We start from the raw sequence: 18,303 nt of genomic DNA on the forward strand, positions 1-18,303 counted from the left end.
GTACGTAAAGGTCGCAAGGCAAGTATCAAAGCAAGAAGCCGACGGTTGAGATCTGACTAACGCTTGTCTAGGTAGCCATCACTCGGGAAAGTTGATAGCGATAGCGATAGCGATTGCGGGGAGAATACGCGCGCTAGTCGCTGAGACTGTGGGCGTCAACGTAAGCCAATCGCAAACAAGCGATTTACAAGCGCACCATTGGCCTCATTAAGTTCTTCTTCGCGTACGGAAAAGCCATGTAAAGCGGATCTGACATCGGAAGTGAACAGCTGTCCCTCTACCCAAATAGTCATGCTGCTACTTGGGAGGATATCATGTTAGCACGTACACACAGGGATTACCTAAGGTAGTAGTGAGAGTACATCTCAACCGTCGGGTCATGGGGAATCAAGAAGATTGGAAAACAATCAGTCTTCGGATCGCTGCCCCCTGGACATACAACGTTGGAAACAGATATAATGTCGTTCTCCGTTGAGCGCAATCTATGTCAAGATTGCAAGTAAAAGGAAATACGTGCGTAGAAGATACCTCCTACATCACCCCATAAGCAGAGACCGAGTGTGAAGGATGCTGATATCATTGCTCATGGCGCAGCTACATAACCGGAATCACGTTGCTCGTATGCCCCCTGTCTGCGGCGAGACACAGTCAGCTTCTTATGCCAAATTCCTCAGCATGTCAGCATCGGAGAAGCCGAGGATATAGATACAGCAGTAAGCATTGTCGGAACGCCGTGTTCAAAAGGATGTATGATGCCAGTTTGAAGCTCGTATAACAGCAAGCGCGATTGGTAACGAGGTCTTACTGCTTGTTGCACGGGGTAAAGACAGAAGAGCCACCCAATAATGTCGAGGAAAAAGCAAGGTCTGCGCAGCTTCCACCACAAATCTCGAAATGGCTGTACGCGATGCAAACGAAGGAAGGTAAAGGTGCGTACAATAATGCTAGCTCATCCTTAAGTGAAGAGTTATTACTGATGGACCGTAAGTGCAACATGCAAGCTCCCTCGTGCGGCAATTGCAACCGAAGGAATGAAACATGCGAATACCAGCGCATCATATCCTATCATGGCCTATCTAGGAAAGACCTTTCAATGCGTCCAGTTGGTCCAGTGTACCACTCATCTCGCCAAGAGACGAGAAGCTTGACACCAATAAAAGACTACTGGCCAACAGCGTCTGGTTGTGGCACTGGGTATGTTTGCACCCTCTTATCTGTTTGACGACGTCGTATGTTTTCGGATTTGACATCGTATTAAAACTTTGTAGGTCATATGTTCATCAGCCATCAACCGAGAGCACCTTTTTCTGGCTTGCAAAAGCCGTACTCGATCAGTCCTGGTTCACTACAGCAGAAAGCAGCTTGTGGGCAACCGCTCTCAGTACCGAAGCAAAGAGTAGTCCGTACCTTTATCACTGTATTTTCAGTCTTACGTCCCTCCAGCCGCGACAACCCGGTCAGCCTGACTCCAGAGACCCTATCTCAGCCTACAAGCACCATGTCCATGCTTCGGAGCTCTTTCGACTTATTACCCCTGTGACCACGGAACACAACTGGCTTGCTGTCGTCGCTTTCCAAGTCTTTGTGCTCGTGTTTGAGCTTACTGCGCAGACGAATTGCGCCAAGTCAGAATTCAACATCGTCAATACTTTAGAGGTGTTTCGATGGAACAGCGTGATTGGCAGAGACGCTGTGAGACACTTCAAAAATTCCAATTTCTGGCAGCTCATCGTCAAGCGCACCACTGGGATCGAGGTGCCACCAGACCCAGCTCTACAGGCGAGTCTACAATCGTTAGGCTGCGCAATTGCAGATATGGCAATTGAAGTCGACAATGACTCAAACGAGGAGCAAAGCACAAGGTTCTGTCAAGAAGCTTACAAGGGGCTTTGCGCCTGGGTCGATTACTGTGCAGCCTGGCCGCGGCGCTTTGATCACTACTACTACTGGCCACTGACGCTCAAACCCCAATTCCTTGACGTTCTCGCCAAAGGAAATGAAACAGCTCTTCTACTCGTCATGTATTGGAGCATTGTATTGTGGCGGTCACCAATGCCAGCAGTCTGGAAGTGGGCGCATCGGGCGGCTCTATGTACCTTGCAAAGCCTTCAGGGCAAAGCAAAATGGAACCACCTACTCGCCTGGCCATTATACATACTCGCCACAGCTATGCCAAGGGACTACGCTGCCGTCAAGGCAGTCTAGAGAACCAGTTCTGTCGAAAAAGGATAAGACCAGTGGAGCGTCTTGCGGCGTCGTGATCTAAGAATATCCTCTACCATGATGTTTTATGGTCATGGGGATGGTTCGAGGTACTCTTTGCCAAAGTAGCTCTACCGAGCGTTTGTCATCCTTATCACAGCAGTACACCTTGGATATCGAATGCGCTCGAATGTCATGTGATGTTCTTAGTGTCAGGGTGACGCTTTCTAGACCTTTGACCTCTCCATTGCGGATTCAATTGCTTCCTCCTGAAGCAACAAGATGATTCGAAGATGACCAAGCGAAAGCAAAGTTTCTGTAGCAAAGCAAACAGAGTATTAACGACGATGGAGAAGGAGTAAAGATTGAAGTTGGGCCAGGTGATATATAGCCTTCTTAGGTAGGCCCGCGCAATCGCGGTGATAGAGTAACGAAGGAAACCGCACATCAATTAGGCAAGAGTGGAGCCTTACTTGCGATTAATTGTAGACTTCCTGCTTTCCATGCCCCGCAATATGTCTTCGTAGCCCTGAAGTCGCTTTCACCCGCAAATAATCACCCGATGGCCCAGACTTCCTCGCGACCCTGGCCAAGCCTTCCGACGCCCGGAGATGCAAGAGCGAAAAGCCCAAGATCCATGCTAAAAGGGCCGGGCATGAGTACCGATTGATTCATCCGGCTGCGAGACATCGAGATCTTATGTAGCCTATGTGGTACAGTGACGTCCTTGCTATTTTTAAAGGGCTAGCAATAGATATGGCTGTATGAGCGAACATAATTTGGAAAGGATCGAGCGCGATGGAAATCTAACCTTCCATAAATTGGTCCGGAACGCCGGGGCGACATTCTGCAGCCGGCATGTATAATCTATGGCGGCCCGGCTGTCGTTGCGAAGCTCGTGATGAAGCAAGACCACGTCAATCTGAATGCTGCCTGATTGTTGGTAAGATGACTGACTGATGGGAAGGTTTTTAATGCTGCACGCAACGTGTGACAGTTGCGGGTAATCGGACCATCTGGTCGGCTGGAGCAGACCCAAGTAAGCATGTGTCAATTGTCATTCGTCTAGTGAACGGTAGTTCACTGTATGCTGAGTTGGCACGTTATGCGCTGCAAGAATAGTTACTTGCTTTTGTAGTTTCAACAGGCTATGAGCTTAGCGCAGTGAGAACATACGAGAACTGAAAGGTAAAGTGCCAACAGGGCAGGGTTTAAATCCTATCTTGCAGCCGATATGCCCCTGGCTGCATGGCGTTAGACCTCGCGAAAGGATATGCACAGGGAAGCATGAGACAACTACCGAGAAACAAGTCGCGCATTTTGTACTGGGGATCACTAAACATGACATGGTATAAATTCCATCGAACTAACTCGCTCGCCGAGGGAACGACTGATCGCGGTTGCTGTTTCAACAACGTAAGAGATACCTACTAGCTGACTTTGATTGCGCTGTTCCTTTCAACGTAGTCTGAGCTCTTTTGTTGGGGTAGCGGTCGAGGTATGTACGACTAAGTGACTGCTATCCTTGTGCCTGTATGTAGTATAGTTGTAGCTAAAAGTAGTTGCAAGCCGGCACTTGCGGAAAGAGTGGGGCCCACGTGCAGGCGTCCTCGGGTGCGTTTCAGGTGGTGGCTGCAGGGACTTCCTCCATGCTTTCATGAGTGGATAGCGCCAGGAACCCAGCGACTTCTGTCAAGTCTTTCACGATGTCGCTGCAAACAACACTGAAGGTACAGTGGGGTAAAACTGCGCTTACCCGAAAGAGCGTCGGACTAGTTCTCCACACTCGGTAACCGCACTTTGCCGTTCACCTTGAGCCGAACCCCACCTTGTCGCCCTTCACGCCAGTTCACGACAGATCGTTCAAGACCAGAGCGGGTGGTATAAATGTGACTTTGTTCCCTGCTCAAGCATCTCTCCTGCCAAGACCTCTTTCACAATGCCAGAAACAATCAAACTTGCTGAGTACCTGTTCACGCGCTTGAACCAATTAGGCGCTAGTGCTGTTCATGGAGTGCCAGGTAAGATATATCCCGTTGTATGACATCTTGTTGCTAACTCAAATCACAGGTGACTTCAATCTTGACTTGCTTGATTATGTCGAGCCTTCAGGCTTGCTCTGGGTTGGCAACGCCAACGAATTGAATGCAGGTTATGCTGCGGATGGCTACAGCAGAATTCGAGGCATTGGCGCTCTGGTTACCACCTTTGGGGTCGGCGAGCTGTCAGCTATCAATGCGATCGCGGGTGCTTATGCCGAGCGTGCGCCGGTTGTACACATTGTCGGAACACCGGACAGGGCAACGCAAGACGGACGAGTCACGGTTCATCACACTTTCAACGACGGCAACTTTCGTAGATTCGGCCAGATGCACGCGCACATCACAGTGGCTCAAACCAGTCTGAGGGATCCCCTGGTTGCGCCCCAGGAGATTGATCGAGTACTGCAACAATGCTTGATACACAGCCGCCCAGTATACATCGAAGTTCCAGTCGACCTGGTAGGTGCACCAGTTCGGGCAGCGAGATTGCAAGATCGAATTGAGCTTCCAGAGCCACTCGATTCGGCAGCAGTGAGCAACGCTATCAATCAGGTACTTGATAAGCTGTACGCCGCCAAGCACCCGGTCATCCTGTTCGATGGTGAATGCAGAGCACTTAACATTTCCAAGGACGTTCAGTCAATCGCCGAAGCCACTCAATGGCCCATTTGGACGACCTCGTACGGCAGAGGCCTCATAAACGAAAGCATTCCCAACTTCCAGGGCGCATACAAAGGAATGTTCGATGACGCTCAGACACAAGACTTCTTCAATCAGTCAGACTTGGTCCTAGTTTTTGGTCCGCATTTCAGCACGACAAACTCCTATGCATTAACAGCAAAGCCTAAACCAGAAGTCAGCATCGTTTTCTCAGATACAGAAATTGAAATTGGAGGCAAGATAGTTCGCGATATTCCCGCGAGATTGGCCGTTTCCCAGCTCTGCGCAAAACTCGACACAGCCAAGATCGCAAAGTACTCACCATCAGACCTGGAATGTCTCACATGGAACAAGCCGCAGACTACATCCTTTACGAACACAGCAAAAGACGAAGTCATCTCACATTCTAAACTCTGGGATCTCTTCGCTCCCTTTCTCCGTCCCGGCGACATTGTTATGGGTGAGACCGGTACATCTGGCTACGGTGTACGCGAAATGCGCACACCACCAAACGTTCGTGTCTTTGCACCTGTGACTTGGTTATCGATAGGATACATGCTGCCGGCCGCACAGGGAGCAGCATTGGCTCTGCGGCAGATGCAATCGCAGGAGAATGGCGCTCCGCAAAGCGAGACGAAGAGCGGCAGGACGATACTATTCATTGGAGACGGCAGTCTGCAGATGACAGTACAGGAGATTTCAACAATGATACGGCACAACCTCGATGTCATTATTGTAGTGCTGAACAACGACGGATATACGATTGAAAGGGCTATCCATGGGCTCAAAGAGTCGTACAATGATGTTGCAGCGTGGAGATATCTCGGTGCACCGAGCTTCTTCGGTGCTAAAGATGGCTCGTTCACTGCCCAAGCGAGGACATGGGGCGAGCTCGAGGAGGTTCTGGCGAATAAGGAACTTTCAGATGGAACTGGACTGAGGATGGTGGAGCTGTTCCTGGACCGTGAGGATGTGCCCAAGGGCCCGTTGGCAATGCTGATGGGTAAAGAACAGAAGCGCACAGAAGGGTTGAAGACCAAACGTGAAGTGATATCATAGAATACTTTTGAAATATACAAGACCGAACCCAATCAATCCATGCTCTACAAAGGCCGGAGCGCACCAGCTCGTTCATCAGCCCACTTGCCATGAATAGCCTGCCGAGCATTCTTGCCCCAAAATGCGATTGGTACGGCAACCAACCCCCCTAGAATTTGGAGCGCCGCAAGTTCAATACCTACCAGCTTGTATCCATGAGCCGAAATCCACGGTACTAACGCGAAGCTCATCGCGAAGCTGAGGATATAGCAGCCACCACCCAAGACACTAATTGCCGGAGCAGCCCACCGTGGAAAGGCTTCAGTGACCCACATGGTGTTGCTGATAGACAGAGTCGTCCAAGAGAAGCCATTGAGTCCGTATGCGAGATAAAAGAAAGCAAAGTGAAGTTTGCGTTGAACAGCAAAGCCGTAGATGAAGGTGCTTAGAGCGCCAGTGAGGACAGGGAGAATATAGGCAATCAAAAAATGCTCAGCCTCGCGCACGCCTTTGTTGCGTCTGGCAAGACGACTGAGAATCTTGGAAATAAGCATGCCACCCAGCGGGAAAGCAAAGAGAGCGCCAATACCAGAGCAGATGTTGACGTTCACAATCAGTGATGAGGACAGACTGTAAGGTGGAGCTCGTAAGATCTGAGCGTAGGTAGCGCCAATGAAAAGCATGCCAGCAAAATTGAAAGACGACGCAATGAAAACCCAGGCAATGAGTGGGTTGACAGCGCAGAATGCCATCTGGTAGTAACAGTGCCACACAGCGGTCCATGACGCGAACGGTGATCTGCACAGTCCAAGACGGTCGCGAATACCGTTGAATCCCGTGCGCGGCCCGCAAGGCAGATCGGGAAGATCGCGGTAGATGTTCGAGTCGGCATCCTCGTCTTTGTACACCGTGAGCTTCTCAGTGGCAGTTTGCAACAAGATCAGTCCATCGAAGGCTACCGTAGGCCGTTTGAAGTAGGTCTCGGGAAACAGGAAAAAAATGAGAATAAAGGAAATGAGCATGGGAATGGACCAGTAGTGGTAGAACTGACGCCAGTCCTCTCCGTGCGATGAGATGTACGGGACCAGCGCCAACCCGGCGGTGCCTGCGAATCCAGCAAGCGACCAGAGAAGAGCAATGGCTCTGGGACGTTGGTGAATGAAGGTCATCTCTATCATCAGGAGGAGGGCCTATTGTTGTCAGTACGCGATCGACCAGCCAAGAACACGGCAACATACGCATGTCAGCGAGAAACCCTCGCCCAAACCAAGGAAGCATAAGCAGGTAAGAAGCTGGGAGAAATTCGCAGAGTGGCCAGCACCAATCGTCGCGAGCGACATCATCAACGACGCAATTAGGAATACCGGACGTCGTCCCATGCCTAGGGACAGTGGCACCCAAAGCAATGCACCGAACCCCATGAACAGAGTAGGAGCTGTCGAAAGCGTCTCCATCGTCCATGGATATAGATTCTAGAAGGTGTTGGTCAATCGATACTCGAGTCATTGGTTGTGAATGCGTACCTGATTTTCAAACTCGACTAAGATGCCATGGTATACCATACTCGCCGCTTGCACCACGGTAAGTGAAACGATAGAGTACCATGCTATTGCAGCGATGGCACCAGCCGTCTTCCAGCGACTCCAGTTCAGAGGATCATTTGGACTATCTGAAGGTACAGGGAGGTTAAGTGTTTTGCCGGAGGCTGTCACAAGGAAAATGCTGCCGGACAGGTTGTATGACTCGTGTTTCCGGCGGATCGTCGCTGTGGACGAATGGGCACTGAGGCCTGAGGAATGGCCACTGAGGCCTGAGGTTGAGCGAGCGAATGGCTCGAAATCCTCTTCGCGGTCTTCAACTGAAGGCACAAGGCTCGGCTTTCGGAGCGGCTGAGCGAGTGGTGGCGAGGCCAGCTCGTTGCGTGGATACATGCTGTCGTCTAGGAATGACATAGCTCTAGATCTATGTCTAATATGGGAAGAACAACGAGAAAAAAAGAGGTGAAAGACGAGTAGATGACAAACGAGAACGATGTTGGATAGTGCAGCTCACATAGCAGATTGAAACAAATCTGAGGAGTTCTGTCGTGGTTCTCAAAGGACACTTATAATGCAATCTCTAAAGGGTCCATGTGCTTGCTCATGGCATGCGGGCAGCAGATCAATAATCTACAATGCCACCGACAGAGATCCCCATCGAGCTCCCGAGGGCTCCGAAAGCATATGCCCGGCGCAATGGCATACTTGAAACTTTCAAAGGAGCATGAACGCCGGCGCACGGTTTCAGACGGACTGCGGGAGGATGCGCGCATGCGGAGAGGTGTGCGCAGCGATATCATTGGCCAGTCATTATGCCTCGAAGATTCCAAGAGCCTTGGCCGGGCTCGATAAGGTTTGTAACGTTCGCTCCCGCTCTGATTCGAGACACGACATGAACTATACATTCCCTAACATTGAATGGGTGGAGTTATCGGTCACTGCAGTCAGTCGAGACGTCATGCTACCCACCATCCATTGAAACAAACCTGGGGAATCCCTTTGCAGCCGATGTGCGATCCTTGGGAAAAGAGTTTGTGATAAGGAGAAATGGGCCGGGGGTCATAACTTGCACCGAGCCGCTGGAAAATTTCCCCGGCCAAGGTGGTCCAAGCCTCATCGCAGCCCGAACATGTATCTCATTGCCAAACGAACTTCTATACAAGGCATAGTTGTGAACGTAAAGCTTCGACGCGTGTCTTAGGGGTTAGTGATCACGGACAAATTTTGGGCAAGCCAACAGTCGAAACAGCGAGAGCTGCGGGGTGGTCCGAGGTTAGCGTTGGCGAGTGTCCCGCACCCCAGCGCTGCTTCGTCGTCCTCCAGACTTTCACGGAAATCTCCATCTTACAAATGCAGAGGCTATGTGTCTTCGCTCTCAGCCTCACGTGAGACGTGAGACGTGCGTTCAGAGCTAGTTAATGCTGCGCCTTGCTGTGTGAGTTGAGACTCAGATTGGAAAGGGCAGAGACGCACGGGACTCCGCCTTTCCTGATTAGCTGCCTAAATCTTCATGGGCGCAGAGCCCTCACGAAGGCTTACTAGAGACAACAATGAAGGGCGCCAGAAGACGAGTTCAGCTGAGAGCGCTGATTCACGGAGGGTATAAAGATGATGGAATCTTGCTGTATGATGAGGCATCAAGAAGTCGATAGAGATATCGCTTCCTCGATCCGCGCAGCATCCAAAACCTTCTCGTCCAACATTTCTGCCACGCGTTGTCGGCATGGCAGCCTCGAACGGAGCGATGGCACCTAGCGCTTTACATCGTCGACTTATGAACGACATCGCCGAAATACAGCAGAACCCGTACCCCAGCATCCACCTGCATGTTAATGAGCAGGACTTTCACCAAGCCTGCCTCATTCTCTCGACCGAAGCATATGGTCCGTTGCACCTCTTTATTGAGTTTGGTAACGACTATCCACTCCGTGCTCCAACGGTCACCATCCAGAGCGATATCGTCCACCCCAACATCTTCGGAGATTACATCTGCGCCAGCATTCTGAACACAGCTGAGGGCTGGACACCAGCATACACCCTGAAGGGCATTCTCATCCAATTGTTGAGTTTCTTCACAAGCGAATCGCTTGAGCAGGACCATGGTGGAGGAGCAGTGAATTTGCTGGACTTTCGACGCGAACGGCTGAGTGCACCACGATACTCTCGATTTAGGGGATTCCAAGCACATGATTATTTCTGCGATAGCTGTGGATACGAACCTGGCTGGAAAGCTACTCCTTCTCCCGATGTTCCGAGAAAAGCGTTGAGGGCGCCGCCAGCGACAGTCTCGAAGTTGCTGGCGCTGCCCGACGAGGTCGTACTCCTTATGTTGGAGGAGATGCAGACGAATGATGTCATGGCGCTTGCAGACGCGATCCCCTTTGTGAAACGCACGGTCAACTCGTACGACTTTATTCGTACTCGGGAGTTGCAGTGTTTCTTTTTCAAGAAATCGTACATGGATGCAAAGCTCGGGATTGGAATCTCGATTACAGGCGGCAACAAGCCTAGCTTGAGATCCGAGTTCGACTTGTTGAGTCAAGAAGCGTTCTTCCAGCACGATGTACGACAGAGCGTTCAGGGTGTGAAGTTCGAAAAGTGGCTACCGCTGCCCCTCAGCAGACGTCACTGGAACGGGGTGAGGGTGAATACAGCTATGTGCCTGCGCAGCATACACAGCTCTGCAAAAATGCGCAGCAACGAGCCTGATGGGATTGAAGTTTTGTACTACCTCATGAATAATGTCGTGGTTCAATTTTCATCAGATGCCGAGAAGGTCTCCCGGCACGTCGACAAGCGCAGCACTCTGAGCCACGCTTCAGAGAAGGCTGTGGAAGCTTACTTTGCTTGTTTCCATTTGTTGCTGTGTCTTGCTACGGAGAATGCTGCCATCATCAAGGCTGCGAACAAGATGGTTGCTCGTTTCCTAAAAGGCCCCCACACCAAAAAGGAGTTTCCTGATCTCGGTCACCTCTTAGTCGCTGCGTTGATCTCGGATGATGGGCTCACCCAGCCTCTTATCTTCCAGATTATCAAGGAGGCCATTCTTCGCAACGTGGTCTGGATGCTCGACTCTCAAGGTGCCGACATGGCCGAGCTTGCATACCTAGAGCCCTCTGCCATATCCGAGTACCGACTGGCCAAGACGTTCGAAGCGTCAACAACATCCTACCGCTTGCTCATGTTCCTCAAATTATTCAGCTCCTCTGCCCGTCCCGTGGGTAAGTCGTTGACTGATCTTCGCGAGGCACTGTTCGACAGCCACGGTGCGCCACCCATGGGAGTCCCTGCGGCAATGGCTCAGCGCATCCGCGAGATCAGCGAGGTCAATGGCTTCCCAGGTTTCCTGAGACACATGGGAATCAACGACGTTCCGAGCAAGTCCCATTTCACCGCTTTCCTTCGACGTACCATCACAGACAGCGTGACGGCTGGATACTCAGTCATGCCGCTATCACAGTCTAAATTGTATATGATTCGCAAGGTCCGCGAGAGCAATGTGGAAATCGCGAAAGGCGTTGTTGTAACAGACGCGATGGTAAATTGGTACAATAAAGGCGAGAAGTGGTACTGGAATGGATGGCGTGGCAGACCGACCTTCTTTCCCAATCGCATGAGCTCAGGTAAAGCAAGGAGGGGAGGCAGGTCCTCAACGCGTTAAAAGGAAGGCACGGGTTCTGGAAGAGCTGCCTGAGGAGAACGCCTGGCCCATGCGGATTTTGCGTTGCCTGTCGTATACTATAGTAGAAAACAAGGTCTTACTGCATTACAAGTGTTGTTGTGGTTTCTTGTCGATGTCTTGCTCTCCATGTATGCCATCAATACATGCGCGGCTCTCCTCTTGCCCTTGACGCCAATCTCCAGCCCTCTGATCGTACCAGCTTGCAACGTCTTCTGTGCCCTTGTCCGCAATCCACTCGGCAAGGCTCACACCGTCTTCGATCGCCCCATTAGCTCCCCCGCCACCGATAATCTGCTCCGCATGTACGGCATCACCCATTAGCCAGACCCCCTGTTCTCCTAATGTTTGAAGCTCCTTCGTAGGCACGGCAATGCTGCGCATCAGCCAATACAATATCCTCTCATTGCGCAGCTTGGCAGCATCGAATACATCAGCAAACGGATGTGCCAAATCTTTCAGCGCTCCAACTTCGGCAAAGAACTCCTCTGGAATGTCCTTGGCAGCAGCATTGGGCCGGTTGGGCTTGTACAGTGTGTCTGATGACCCTTGTGCAGGACGAGAGTAGATCCAGCCGATACTTACTTCGTCCTGAGTAGCGTCGTTGATCCCAATATTTAGTACTGTGCCGTCCTGTCTAGTCTCCAGGACCGTTGTGCCGGTGAATGCCGAAGCGTAAAGTTCATCAAACGTCTTCCGGGGTATTTTTCGTCTGCCGTTGAATGCCACGAATGGCAGGACGTCTGGGTTTACTGATGACAGGAATTGCTTGCGGATAACAGAGTGGGGTCCTTCAACATCGACGACAACATCAGTCGGGACTGATTGCCCGTTATTGAAGTTCAGGACAAGCCGATCGCCTGGCTTCTGCTCCACATCTTGCAGAGCATGCTCCCATTTTACATCAAGTCCTTCTTTCAGCAGCTCCTCAAACTTCTTTCGATTCGCTCGAAATGATGCCGAGTCGAGGTTGCGATAGCCGTACCCTTCGGTGTTGATGTTGCCGGAGCCGCCGATACCGGCATCAACAGCCACACGACTCTTGAACGTACTCTCGTCGATGTTCAATGCTTTCAGTAACGGTCGGTATGATGAGGACTGTAGTGTGATGGCGTAGCTGTGACGGGGACCGGAAGATGCCTTCTCATAGAGGACAGCGCGAATGCCGCGCTGTAGGAGGCAGCGCCCGAGTGTGAGTCCGCCAATACCTGCACCCACGATGCTGATAGTCGGCTGAGACATGTTGTTCGAGGTATCTGGAGGCTTGTCGTGTGCGCGTTGCAGCAAAATCTTCTGTATGCCTTAGGCTTCGATGTCATTACACGGAAGGTACGACTTCCAGCGGCGATCGAGCCAATCAGAAGCCATGCATCTTGCCGACTAATCTGACCACATTGGTGAACATCACCGTCGCATGAGGAGCCCACACATGAAGTCCACAACAGAGCGTCGTATGCTTGCTTCAAATTTCACAGCGCCTTTGGAAAAGTCTCTGGCCAATAGTTTGTTCCCATAGTTTCCGAATCCTGCCACTGACCGTACCCTCGCAGCGCATCATTCTCATCTTCGAATAGGTCATTCCAGTATTCAGACTCGGCAAACACTTCCGGGTCGTGCAATGACGGGTATAATCTGGCGATTTGGTCCCACATATCAAATAAACGTGTACTGCTCACCCTGTCCAAGTCAACGCCAACGTAGAGCTTCTGCAGTGACGAAGCGAAGCTCCTCACAATGTCTTCATCAACGATGTCCTCGAGAACCTGTTCAATACGGTCCCGCTCCATGTTACCAGGGAACACAAGCCCAAGCTTCTCAAGACCACGAAGGCCCGACAGCAGGGCGCTCACGGTACCAATGTCGTTGGCGTAGGTAGAATCGAGGAGATGCTCAGCAGCCGAGCACTGCCTTCTCCCCATAACGTAGACAAACATTCGTAGATTGAGAATACATTTCTGAGTGAGGAACTTGAAAAGACAGTCTTCGTTTTCGCAAAGTATGACCTCGAATTTGCTGAGATTTGAAAACGCGATTTGGACTTTCCTTTCTGTCCCGGAGACGTAGTTGGTCTGGAGGTTTATCCCGATTAGTCGAAGTTGAGTAAGATGCGGCAATAATGGAAAGGAAAGGAAGCTCCACGAATAGTCTAGGAGAGGCCGTTCATACGCTTGGTCGTTTGGTATAAACTCTAGGTTTAGAGCTGTGATGATTTCCTCGCCTGCAAGGATCGTCCTACATGTTGCCTCGCAAGCTCCTGCGTGAATGTTGATGGTGCGCAGCTTGGAATCTGCTCGAAAGGAAGACATGGATATTCTAGGGTGCTTCCTGTCCTGTTCTTGAGCGGATAGGGAATCTGAATCTGTGACTTGCAGGGCGGGGATGGCTACATGTGTTAGACCGTTTTGTTCGCCGATGAAACTATTTAGTGCTGCCATGGATCTCGTACTGAGACGCGTGTCTTCTTCGAAAGTCAAATAGCTAAGCTTTAGATGCTTTACACGTGCAAGCATGCCGTGAAAGGTGTCGAAGGGCGCCTAATAGCCAGGCGCAATCGCCTATTCTATCACTCGGGTATGTCACACGCGTTTGTAGCAGTGCGTTTGTAGCAGTGCGTTTGTCTCAATGACGTACTGGCTGGCGGTATCGGAGAAAACCGCATCTGTCGCAATAACAGAAACCTATACGACATCGGGGATGAATTGTCATGTATACTACATCGTCACTGAAGATGCGTAAGGCAAGGTGCCATATGCTGAGCTTTTGACCAACATATTACGGCTCTTACTGGCTTGCTGACAGGCTTGCAAGTAGAAATATGATGCATAGATTTATATGTATTACGGCACAGTGTTTGTCTAAGCTGATTGGCGCATGAGTGAAAGCAATCGGACCCGGCAGGCACGTGAGGGCGTGTCACGCCTGCCGTAGCGGCTTGGCGTCGACTCACTCTCTACTCAAACTTGCCGCCGCTCACTTCTCACCTTCAACTTGCTTCCTGGCAAGTACCACCACTCACGACCGTCCTCAGCTCCCCAACTTTCCTTCCTTTGTTTTACTGAAGCGCTCGCTGTCCGCAACGGGAGTGTGACCGAACCTTCCTTTCCTAATCCTTTCCCCTCGGTCGCACTTTCCAGCCTGGGTAAGCGGGTCTGAATGTCGAGATTCTCACGGCATTGACTGTCGAGGCTGGAGGTCTGGACCAAACATGGGCCTGTGGTTTGCCCTCGTTCTCGGCTGGCAGCCACGAGGACCCCGTCAGCGAGCGCTTCAATCCTACATCTTCGGCAAGTACACTCAGCTGGTTGCATAGGTCGCTCCCCGAATGGATTGATGGTTGTGAGGAGAGCGGAGGCGACTTCTCTGGCCGCGCTCTCACGAGCGTGTGAGCCAGTAGGTCGCTTCCTGCATTCCTCAGGGCTGCTGATACTGGTGGCTGTCCGGGGGGGAGGGCGTCGGTGGGTTGTATTACCGACCGCGTCTCTGTCTCGGCCGCATTTCGAGGAGTGTGAGCCGCTTCAGATCCTGTCCGGCTCGGCTTTGCGGAGACCTTTACCGGAGACCAGCTGGGTGCGCTTTGCTGGGGTATATCGTCTCCTAGCTGGCAGGAGTCGACGAATCGACCGAGCCAGTCGGTGCACCATCTGGTGGAATGCAGTACGCAGGTACGGTGCTTGGGCTGCTGACGTGCTCATTTTGTTGACATTGATTTGTCAACGTAAGCACATCTTTTTTTCATCAACCAGTTCAGCATGTCTGGGCATTTGAGGAAGGAAGGGTCGTGTTGTTTGATACTGTATAGCTCACTGATGTAAAACAGGCATAGCACTGCAGTTGCCTCACGATAATGACACTCGCAAGGCTACCGACAGTTGTCAGATTTCGATGCTCGATGATACAAAGGCAACGAGGTGGAAAGCATACCCAGGCTCTCTTTCGCGATAAAAGAAGTCACGCTCCTGAAATTCGCGCACCCTCCCGGGGTCCCAGCGCCAATCAGAGAGAACAGAACGAAGCAATCACACCACCAATCTCTCCATCATTCAATGCCAATATCGAAGCTCATTCCGATCTTGGAAAACATAGACCGCCAGTCCATCACACCCAGCAACCCGCGCACTACGCCACAGGCCTCCCATTAACGCCCCCACCCACCACACATCCACACCCGCTCTTCTTCAGAAAAGCCGCCCCAGAGCGACCCCTCCAACGAAAAACCCGCGCCGCTTCCAGATAGTGCAATAAGAAGGGCACCTTCCACAGCAGTGTGCGCAAGCACAGTGACCGCCGCAGACTCGAGACAAAAATAAGAGTAACAGCCAACCCATAGGGTAAGAACCGGTAGGGGTTGCTGGATGGGTGCCGATAGCACCGGATCCTCAGGTGTTACGCTGGGAAGAACAGATACTACATCGTGATCTAAGCCGGGTGGCAGAGAGAAGATGCAGATCAAAGGGGGGGCGAGGGGAGGGAGGGTTTTATAGGGGGAGTGGGAGGGGGGTGGGATGGGAGGCAGAAGGGGGACACGTGCGGCACGTGTATGGATGCCTAAAGGCGTAGGGTGGGTGTGTGGAGGCGGTGCGCCAGGCATCTGCATCACGTGACGGGCAGGGAGCACAGTGTCACTGCCGATCGCTTTGGAGCGTGATTGCGTTTGTCATTTGCGTCATTACTTCGTGCGGCACCGCACACCTCGCCATCCCCTCAGCACACAGCATGCGTCTTATCATGCTTCCCCTGCAAACTATGCTCCTCATCGCCATACAAATCCTTCGTGCTGACCTTGACCACGGGCTGGTGCAGCGTCGTGCGGCGGCGCATCGCGAACTGGTGACTGGGCGCGTTAGTCTCCGCCAGAACAGTACAGTAATACGGTAATATGTGGACGTACTCCTTGTGCTCGGCGATCTTCTTCGCGTCGAGCGCGTCCAGTGTCTGCAACGCGAGCTTGAAGTCCGCGATCAGCGCGTCGCAGCGCGACTTGGTGAAGTCTTCGCGCACGACGACGCGCATTAGCTTCATTTTCTCCGAGTGTGGGGCCATGGTGTAGGCGGGGACGACCCAGCCGCGCTCGCGCAGCTGGTGGGCGCTGGTGGGGTTAGCATGGGGACTGGCGGTTCGGTGACTAGAGTATACTCACACGGCGAACTCGTCGTACTGCTTGCCGAGATCCTCGTCCAGCCGGCACGCGACCAGCGGCAGGCCCTCGCCCTTGCGCTGGCTCAGGATGATGAAGCCCAGGTTCTCGAGGTTGGCGGCGAGGTAGTCGGCGATGCGGGTCAGGTTGAGCATGATGCGCCTGTATCCGCGCTTGCCAAGGCGGATGAGCTGGTAGTACTGGCCGATGATCTGCGACGCGCCGCGCGAGAAGTTGAGCGTGAACGACGCCTGGTCCGCGCCCAGGTAGTTGATGTTGAAGATCAGCTCCTTGGGCAGGTACGCGGGGTCGCGCCACACCACCCAGCCCACGCCGGGGTACACGAGCCCGTACTTGTGGCCCGACACGTTGATCGAGGTCACCTTCTCCAGGCGGAAGTCCCACAGCAGGCTGGGGTTGACAAAGGGCGCGACGAAGCCGCCCGACGCGGCGTCGACGTGGATGTTGCAGTCGATGTTGCGCTCGACGAGCAGGTCGTTGATCGTCTTGGTGTCCTCGTACTCGCCAGTGTAGGTGGTTCCCAGGATGGTGCAGATGCCGATGGTGTTCTCGTCGACGAGGTCCACGGCCTCGGTGGGGTCGATCACGTAGCGGTCCTTGGAGCAGTAGACGTACTTCTCCTCGACGTCGAAGTACCTGCATGCTTTCTACAGGAATCAGCAGGGTCTGGGCAAAGTGCATAATACTAACCTCCCAGCAGACCTGCACGGCCGAGTTCATGATCAGGTTGGGATTCTCGGTCGACTTGCCCTCGGCCTTGCGCTTCTTCTGCCAGAGCTTCTTCATGGCGAGGACAGCCAGCTGTTTCAGTCAGCTTCCGCTCGTCTCGTTCATGCACACCACCCACCATGATGGCTTCCGAGGAACCGATAGTCGAGGTGCCAATCGTGTTCGCATCGTCGTGGGCCGGCGCATTGAACAGCCGGGCAATCATAGACACGCATCCTGCATCACCTCAGCACTGTCATCCCGACTCATTCGCGCACGTACGGTTTTGGATATCGGCGCTGACAGGGTACTCTTCGTAGTCGATGAAGTTCTTGGAGAAGGCGTCACTGGCGGGTCAGCACTATCACAGGGCGTCAAGGGGAGGCCTACACCATGAGCTCCTCGGCCTCCTTCTCCATGTACGTGGTGACGAAGGACGCCAGATTGAGCGTCGGCGTGCCGTCGAGCGTGAGGTCGTCCTTGATCATACGATGCGCCACCGCCGCCGGCATCTCGCGCTCCGGCATCTCGTGGCGGGGCAGGTCCTCGCCGGCGTACTTGCTGCCGTACACCGTGGCCGTGAAGTCATCCTGCTCCTCCTCCTCGGTGAGCGGAATCGTGTCAATGTTCGCGTACTGCGCCTTGATGGCCTCGATCTCGCGGTCGGTCGAAACGCGGTTGACGTGCACCATGGCTGCGGTTGCAATTGGCAGTCAGGAGAGAAGGAGAAGAAGAAGAAGAAGAAGGGAGAGAATCAAGCTGCAGGAAACAGGTTGCGGCATTTAGCCCCGCGGGCCTCGTACTTTTATCCTGCACCACTGCGTCCCGCGGTGATGCAGCTACCCCACTCTGCCACCACAGCTGCAGAACCACCGCGCGCCCGGCTCGTACCGGCTGCTGCTACGTGTCACGGCGATCAGCACGCGCATCGAGCTCGCCGCCTGCTCTGCGCTGCGTCGCCGTGCCAACGAATGCGAGCGCGACGCCGCAGCGCCCCATGGACTGTCGCGCGCTGAGCGATCGTCATGGTGGGGCGGCCAAGCATCAGCCAGAAGCTTGATCCTGTTTACGTTGAGCGGCGGCGCTAGCTCCGTCACCGCGGGGCCGCGCGCCTGGGCCAGGAACGCGCCGTGCTGGCCCTCGATGCGGCCAGTCTACACGCTGCTGCACGGCGTACAGACAGCACACCGCTGGCACGAACGGGCTTCAGCTGAGCACCAAACTCTCTGCAGTGTTTGCAGAGTCGCTGCAGCGAACCCCTCACACCAGCCCCGTCGGAGT

The 18,303-nt window shown here is 53.0% G+C and overlaps 6 protein-coding genes across 6 annotated transcripts; 3 read left to right on the forward strand and 3 right to left on the reverse strand.

Moving 5' to 3' along the window:
* The first annotated feature begins 356 nt into the window (after window positions 1-356).
* Window positions 357-2,300, forward strand: C7974DRAFT_28110 (uncharacterized protein). The gene is made up of 4 exons (XM_046137590.1): window positions 357-513; window positions 595-929; window positions 989-1,194; window positions 1,269-2,300. The coding sequence occupies exons 2-4, from the start codon at window positions 846-848 to the stop codon at window positions 2,203-2,205; spliced, it is 1,227 nt and encodes a 408-aa protein (XP_046003548.1). The 5' UTR covers window positions 357-513; window positions 595-845; the 3' UTR covers window positions 2,206-2,300.
* Window positions 2,301-3,904: 1,604 nt separating this feature from the next.
* Window positions 3,905-5,963, forward strand: C7974DRAFT_420233 (thiamine diphosphate-binding protein; the record flags this gene model as incomplete). The annotated part of the gene is made up of 2 exons (XM_046144244.1): window positions 3,905-4,223; window positions 4,273-5,963. The coding sequence occupies exons 1-2, from the start codon at window positions 4,142-4,144 to the stop codon at window positions 5,961-5,963; spliced, it is 1,773 nt and encodes a 590-aa protein (XP_046003549.1). The 5' UTR covers window positions 3,905-4,141.
* On the reverse strand, window positions 5,928-8,151 carry C7974DRAFT_349898 (major facilitator superfamily domain-containing protein). Its single transcript, XM_046139446.1, has 3 exons — window positions 7,466-8,151; window positions 7,181-7,414; window positions 5,928-7,132 (listed from the first exon to the last, which is right to left on the reverse strand). Exons 1-3 carry the CDS (start codon window positions 7,892-7,894, stop codon window positions 6,008-6,010), a joined length of 1,788 nt encoding a protein of 595 aa, XP_046003550.1. The 5' UTR covers window positions 7,895-8,151; the 3' UTR covers window positions 5,928-6,007.
* A 1,073-nt stretch (window positions 8,152-9,224) lies between these two features.
* C7974DRAFT_430483 (uncharacterized protein) lies at window positions 9,225-11,174 on the forward strand (the record flags this gene model as incomplete). The annotated part of the gene is made up of 3 exons (XM_046144706.1): window positions 9,225-10,697; window positions 10,728-10,805; window positions 11,145-11,174. The coding sequence occupies 3 exons, from the start codon at window positions 9,225-9,227 to the stop codon at window positions 11,172-11,174; spliced, it is 1,581 nt and encodes a 526-aa protein (XP_046003551.1).
* A 72-nt stretch (window positions 11,175-11,246) lies between these two features.
* On the reverse strand, window positions 11,247-12,468 carry C7974DRAFT_420236 (uncharacterized protein; the record flags this gene model as incomplete). The annotated part of the gene is made up of 1 exon (XM_046144245.1): window positions 11,247-12,468. Exon 1 carries the CDS (start codon window positions 12,399-12,401, stop codon window positions 11,247-11,249), a length of 1,155 nt encoding a protein of 384 aa, XP_046003552.1. The 5' UTR covers window positions 12,402-12,468.
* Window positions 12,469-15,674: 3,206 nt separating this feature from the next.
* C7974DRAFT_384318 (pyridoxal phosphate-dependent transferase) lies at window positions 15,675-17,857 on the reverse strand. Its single transcript, XM_046140836.1, has 7 exons — window positions 17,413-17,857; window positions 17,305-17,369; window positions 17,162-17,259; window positions 17,005-17,115; window positions 16,297-16,961; window positions 16,048-16,245; window positions 15,675-15,990 (listed from the first exon to the last, which is right to left on the reverse strand). Exons 1-7 carry the CDS (start codon window positions 17,712-17,714, stop codon window positions 15,861-15,863), a joined length of 1,569 nt encoding a protein of 522 aa, XP_046003553.1. The 5' UTR covers window positions 17,715-17,857; the 3' UTR covers window positions 15,675-15,860.
* Between the last annotated feature and the right edge of the window lie 446 nt (window positions 17,858-18,303).

Source organism: Boeremia exigua (assembly GCF_020726555.1).
Source record: "Boeremia exigua strain MPI-SDFR-AT-0100 chromosome Unknown C7974scaffold_1, whole genome shotgun sequence".
Lineage (NCBI taxonomy): Eukaryota > Fungi > Ascomycota > Dothideomycetes > Pleosporales > Didymellaceae > Boeremia > Boeremia exigua.

Bases quoted from the DNA above. Each gene is read 5' to 3' on its own strand.
- C7974DRAFT_28110 (XM_046137590.1), top strand. From the start codon at position 846: ATGTCGAGGAAAAAGCAAGGTCTGCGCAGCTTCCACCACAAATCTCGA. The intron at 930-988 runs GTGCGTACAATA...ATGGACCGTAAG, and splicing joins GCAAACGAAGGAAGGTAAAG to TGCAACATGCAAGCTCCCTC. The intron at 1,195-1,268 runs GTATGTTTGCAC...AAAACTTTGTAG, and splicing joins GCGTCTGGTTGTGGCACTGG to GTCATATGTTCATCAGCCAT.
- C7974DRAFT_349898 (XM_046139446.1), bottom strand. From the start codon at position 7,894: ATGTCATTCCTAGACGACAGCATGTATCCACGCAACGAGCTGGCCTCG. The intron at 7,415-7,465 runs GTACGCATTCAC...AACACCTTCTAG, and splicing joins TAGTCGAGTTTGAAAATCAG to AATCTATATCCATGGACGAT. The intron at 7,133-7,180 runs GTATGTTGCCGT...TGACAACAATAG, and splicing joins AGGGTTTCTCGCTGACATGC to GCCCTCCTCCTGATGATAGA.
- C7974DRAFT_384318 (XM_046140836.1), bottom strand. From the start codon at position 17,714: ATGGTGCACGTCAACCGCGTTTCGACCGACCGCGAGATCGAGGCCATC. The intron at 16,962-17,004 runs GTTAGTATTATG...TGATTCCTGTAG, and splicing joins CCGTGCAGGTCTGCTGGGAG to AAAGCATGCAGGTACTTCGA. The intron at 15,991-16,047 runs GTACGTCCACAT...TAACGCGCCCAG, and splicing joins AAGATCGCCGAGCACAAGGA to TCACCAGTTCGCGATGCGCC.